This window comes from Scyliorhinus torazame, chromosome 4 (assembly GCF_047496885.1).
Source record: "Scyliorhinus torazame isolate Kashiwa2021f chromosome 4, sScyTor2.1, whole genome shotgun sequence".
In the NCBI taxonomy this organism is placed as follows: domain Eukaryota; kingdom Metazoa; phylum Chordata; class Chondrichthyes; order Carcharhiniformes; family Scyliorhinidae; genus Scyliorhinus; species Scyliorhinus torazame.
In genome coordinates, this window is record NC_092710.1 from 51710838 (window position 1) to 51716906 (window position 6069).

At 39.8% G+C, this 6069-nt stretch overlaps 1 protein-coding gene across 1 annotated transcript; it reads left to right on the forward strand.

The window, feature by feature from the left end:
* Positions 1-291: 291 nt before the first annotated feature.
* On the forward strand, positions 292-5815 carry LOC140411344 (probable G-protein coupled receptor 139). Its single transcript, XM_072500465.1, has 2 exons — positions 292-445; positions 4530-5815. Exons 1-2 carry the CDS (start codon positions 292-294, stop codon positions 5564-5566), a joined length of 1191 nt encoding a protein of 396 aa, XP_072356566.1. The 3' UTR covers positions 5567-5815.
* The last annotated feature ends 254 nt before the right edge of the window (positions 5816-6069 follow it).

The following is a 6069-nucleotide window of genomic DNA, read 5'->3' on the forward strand; positions in this document are numbered from 1 at the left end:
CATTGATCCTGGCCAATTAGGGGCGGATACCTCAGTGGCTGGGCGGGTCCTAGCTACCACTGTCATAGGCACAACAGCCTTTACAACTAATGGCAAGTGGCGCCGGTTTGTCTGCTACTGTTGCAACTCCATGATTCAAACTTGATTGTCCTGGCGGAAATGGTGATTGACTCTTTATGGGTACAAGTTTCAGTCAGGCCTGGCTTCTTTGCACAATACACAGAGGCTGTGTTCCTGTCTGTGTTCAAGCTGACCACAATTCCCATGATCTTTTGCAGGTGGCCATTTTAGATGGCTACAGATACAAAGATCGCGCAGATACAAAAGGAGATTGCAAGCATGCTTAAGAATATCAATGAAGTCAGTTACAATGATTGGAGATCAACTATTCTGATGGTACCAAAACCAAATGGAATGAAACGATTGTGTGTTGGACAAGCAAACTGTAATACTAAAGTTTATTTACTAAAAGTATACTGAGCAGTACCTTTAACAGAAAGGGTGAAGGAGATTCTGGCTTTTGTATCACCAAATGGCATGCATCAGTTTAAAGTGGTGCCATTTGGAATGAATAATGCGTGAGCAACATTGCGAAGTCTAACTGGACTACACAATTGTGCAGTGTACACTGCAGGTTTGGTGGTGTTCAGGTCACTGCGAAAGGAGCTTTTGGAACATCTGAAGGATTTGCTCGATTGTCCACAGTGGGATGATTTGGTGGTAAACCTGACTCAACGTCTGTTTACCAAAGCTAAATCACATTATGAAGCCACATTGTTGGTCATGGTCAGATTAACGCATGGAATGAGAAACTTAAAGCGATTGGGCACTTCACAATGCCATCGACGAGAAGAGAAGTTTTGAGATTTCTGATATTGTGTCCCTTTTGGCAGAAACCCCACGCCACATTTCACCATGATGGTTGTTCCACTGTGTTCCGCCACCCTGGGCTAGTGCGCGGTCAATTCCAGCCTCACTTTACCCTGAGTCGCAGCACAATTTAAATTGACAATTAATTCTTCGAAAATATCCGCGGGCTCTGGACTGTCGCTGACAAAAGACGACAGTCATCAGGTATGTAAATGTAAACACATTTTGAAAAATTAATAACAATAACTATAATTAACTATGCAGTAGATAAAAATGGTTAACGATTATCTAATTACTAACCCACCTCTTTTACTCACCCCCACTCTCTGTACACACAAACGCAAGACTGACAAACAAACACAGAGGGGAAAAAGGTGTAAATACAATGATGGAAGTAAAAGGATAAGGGTCTTTGTTTCAAATGGTTGTATTATAGTTCAGCTTTTTCATACGTTAGCCTTCTCGTACTCCTTTCTACAGTCTAGCCCTTCAGTTCGAGGTTTTTGTTTTCAGTCCATAATGGTTTTCAATACAGATTCATCCAAGTCTAAAGAAGCTCTCCGCAGGTACAGACATCCTCATTAGGCAGCATTAATGGAGGAAGAGAGAGCGAGAGGGAGAATGTGAAAGAGAAAGATACACATTCACAGCTGCTCAACTCAGCGTCCAGGCTCTGAATGTCCTTTCTATGGTGATCTGAAAACAATTCCACTCAGGTAGAACCCATCATTGCCTGTCACCGGGCAGAATATAGCCCTTTGCCAATTCATTGGCTACCAGCCAACCAATTGAACCGCCTACCTCCGATCTCTTGGGTGCCACAAAGTCTGAGTTCTGCTGTTCAAAAACTCCACAGTTCATTATTTTACAACGTTTGAGTTCCTTGCTTGCTCTTTCGCCTTAAAGGGATATGTCCAGAAAATATCCATGATCAAAATGATAACCACCAAGTAAAAGGAATGGGAAATAAAGGAATCACCACAAAAGACACCTTACAACTGACTGACCTTGGAAGACAGAACTAGACATTCCTTTGGATGGCTGACCGTTTGGAGGTACTGACAAACTGAAAACTATGCTAGCTGTCGCATCAGTTTGAATCACACCGAATTACCACAAGCAATTTCAGGTGGCCATTGATGCCAGTGATGTGGGCCTTGGTGCTGTTATGTTACAAGAAAATGAAGAAGCTATGGAAAGACTTGTTTGCTCCCCCACCCCCCAAAAGCCAAATACTCGTCAAAGGATGTATTCGACCATTGAGAAGGAGGCGTTGGGTTTGGCATTGGCTTTGCAACCTTTTGGCATTGATGTTGCTACAAATTCATCAGCGATAATTGTTTACACAAACCATAATCCATTGAAGTATTTGGTGAAATTTAAAGATTGAAACAAAATACTTATTAGATGGAATTTATTGCGACAACAATTTAACTTGAAAGGTATACATGTGGCAGGAAGAGAGAATGTGAATGCCGATATTTTATCATCATTTGAGATGAAAGAAGAATGGAACGTCAAAATTGGGAAAGACAGACTTAAATGTACTATACTGCTGTTTAAATGTTCATGCATAAATATGAGGGGATATGTATCATATAGAGCAATGTGAGTGCATAGTAATGAGTAGTGTTTAAAGTTGAAAATGTTATGCAAAATGAAGCCATATTTTCATATTGCTAGTTCATTCTGTTAAGGGGTTAAGTGTGAGGAATGTACAGAATTGGTATATTTCCATTGCATTTCATATCTGTTGCAGGAATGCTCTTCAAAGTCTGGTTAAGGTAATATCTGTTGCAGTCATATTATTAAAGAACCTTGATTATGATATCCAGACTGTGTTTCTGTTAAAACTTATTTTAAGATGAGTAAAACATTAGGTAACCATTGTTTCTATCTATTTATGTCTTTTCATACAGAAAGCTAATGAAACATTGTTATTGTTTCTGGAAATCCCCTGGGTAATAGATCATTTATGAGAGATTGTATTTTGTGCTAGCTGATTAAGTGACGGGACATTATAGTGGGATACAATGATGAAATTAATGGGAGGAGCCTTGTATTGCTGCAGTTTTGCAGTGTGTAATCAGCTTTTATGTTGAACCGCAGTTATGCAAATTCTGCCAGGGCCTATTAAGACGCAGTGTATTGGATCTGCTGTTAAAAAAGTCTCTCTTTCTCCAAAAGGTCTACACCGAGATAAGCAAGTAACCTATTTTGTCAACTTTACGTAGAAATGATATTTGAACTGTATTGGGTTGTTTAATTGGAATGAGTGAGTTAGGTGCAGACAGTAAGTACACGTTTAAAATTTTTATTTAAGACCTGTTAACAAAGTTATTTATTTGATGCTAAGCTTGTTAATTCTGTGTTTAAATTAACATGTGTTTTGACATAGACTATACTTATTGGTCAGAGTTATCATTCCTGGGGTGAAGTACCCTTCCTTACAGTTTTACAAATAGAAAAAGAGCTCTGGGTTCCCGTCTGGTATTCAAAGAAAATTTGGGGCCTGTCTGTTTCCCCAATAGTATTAGTTTTAAACGACATTTTGTAAGAGCTGACTGAAAGTTCAGAAATTTGCTGATAAAAGGTGTTTTTTTGGACAAATGCAGCATTTGCGTGAAATTGTTGGGAAGCAGCATATTCATTCGCATAGAGTCCTGTTGATCAGTTGAATGCAATGATTTCAACATAGGCTAGGATGATTTTTTACACTGGCAGTTGCAAGTTTGGCTTTAAAAAATAAACAATCTCTTCATATTGCTAGTTAGGGGGAAGGTCTGATGTATGTAGAAATTGTTATATATTACATATAATAATTATACTTGTGGCAGTAATGTTTTAATAGCCTGGATAAGGTATATATTTGTTGCAGTAATATTATTACAGAATCTATGTTGTGATATCCAGACTGTATGTCTGTTAAAGCTGTAATTAAGAGTGGCTAATGGTGGGGAAATACTTGATCCCGACCATTCTCTTTTTACAGATAAATGGGCTATTAACTTGTGTTCCGATTGCTGGAGATTCCCCGGAGTGTCGGTAATTTATGGGAGAGTGGTGCTAAATCCAAGCTAAGCAGGCCATGGAACTTAGTGGGATACAAGGATATAATGAATGCAGGATAGGTATATCTGTAGTTTTGCTGTCTGCTAGAAATTTTAAGTTGAACAGCGCTTTTGCCAATGTGGTCAGCTTGGGAGGAGAATTCTGACAAGACAGAAGAATTTTCAGTTTGTTCCTGAAAGGCAATCTCTCTCCAAAGGTCTGCACAAATAAGCAAGTAATCATGTTCTGCTAACTTTATTTATCAGTAGAATTTTAACTTTATTGTGTTGCTTTGTTGGAATAGAGAAATCGGGAAGGTGTGAGGCATGAGTTGAAGTTTTTCCTTGTGTTCAAACACTGTTTACCCGATAATTGCTGTTATTTTCCTTGATGTTAATGCGGTTAATTCTTTGTTTAAATTTGCCATTCTCATCCCGTACCAATGCAATGTTGTGTTCTGGACCGGGATCTTGACATCTGGAAGAAAGGAGAAGGATCAACTGGGCGCTTGAAGATATCAGCTCTTTGCATTTCAGAGCGTGCCCACAGCGGCACATAATTAGAAGCTGAGTGTCTGAAGATTATTCTCATGTCCGCCTGAAAAACAGTGCAAGAGTCATGGTTGGATTTATTGAGCTATGACCCAATTGTAAGCCACACATATTATCTGGCTAATGCTTCCTGCCTGGTCTCAGGAATAGGCAATATTTTCTGTAATTCCACTCTCTTTTCCTTTTTATGTGTTACAGTGAATTTGGTGTCAATTTTGATTCTTTCCCGTGGAAAGTGCAGCCTCTCCACCTGCACCACACGCTACTTGGTGGCTATGGCAACAGCGGATCTTCTGGTCATCATCACTGAGGTCATACTAAACCGAATCAATGATTATTATTTCCCATTGAATTTCCTAAGAATCACCCCTGTGTGTAGTGTTCGCTACGTCCTGCTCCGTATAGCCATAGACTGTTCTGTCTGGTTCACTGTCGCTTTCACTTTTGATCGATTTGTCGTCATTTGTTGTCAGAAGCTGAAATCTAAATATTGCACCAAGAGAACTGCAGCTGTGGTCCTAGCAAATATCGGCATTCTGTTCACTGTGAAAAACATCCCCATCTACTTTCGATTTAAACCTAGAAGGATTATCGACAATGTACCTTGGATGTGTTCAAATAAGCGGAGCTATTTTACTGACCCTGTTTGGATTGGATTCAGAAAATTTGAAAAAGTTCTAACGCCACTGATACCATTCGCTTTAATTTTGCTGCTGAACTTACTGACAGTCAGACACATTTTGGTGACCAGCCGGGTCCGTAAGCAACTGAGAGGTCAGAGCGTGGGGGATAATCACAGTGACCCGGAGATGGAGAGCAGAAGGAAGTCGATGATTTTACTCTTCTCCATATCCGGCAGCTTCATCCTCCTGTGGTTTGTTTATGTTTTGTATTTCTTTGATGTAAATGACTTCTTAGATGATGATTCATTTTACATCTTTGAAAATGTTGCCTATATGCTGCGGAACTTAAGTTGCTGCACAAACACCCTGATTTACGTCCTGACTCAGTCTAACTTCAGAGAGCAATTGAAGAGCATGCTGAAATACCCAGTTATATCAATTATTAAATTAATGAATAAACAACACATCTGAGACCAATCAGATGGTGAGGCAGTGCTGAAATGCAAGAGGGTAAAGCAGGTAGCTCGGAAAGGAAAGGCCAGGAGGAGTGGGGAAAACAAAATAACTGTTAGGGATGGGCAAGGGTGAATATGAATGTTTCAGGAGAGGAGCCAGATGATTTCCTGGTGTGCTGGAAATAAATCAGCAAACACCATCGTTCCTTTACCTCCTCTGCTTGATTTCCCATTTCCTCGCATTTTCCCAAAAGTAAAACTTAGCGGGTTCACAGAAAAACAAAATTGTTCGTATATTAGAAATATTACTGTGACAATGCATTATTCTTATTTATTTATCAATATAGTCATTGAGTCAATAAACACTTTATTAAATCTGAGTCCCGAGCTTTCTTAACGCCTGGCTGGGTAATTGGGAAGGTGGGGAATGGGAAGATGGGGAATGTGGCATATGGGAGTTTGTGGAAGGTGGGTAATGGGGAAGAGCGGGTTTGGGAAAGGTGGTGTGTGGAGTGGGAA

Excerpts from the sequence above, each read along its gene's own strand:
- LOC140411344 (XM_072500465.1), top strand. The coding sequence starts at position 292 with ATGGCTACAGATACAAAGATCGCGCAGATACAAAAGGAGATTGCAAGC. Across the intron at positions 446-4,529 it reads GTGTGTTGGACAAGCAAACT|TGCAAGAGTCATGGTTGGAT; the intron begins GTAATACTAAAG and ends CCTGAAAAACAG.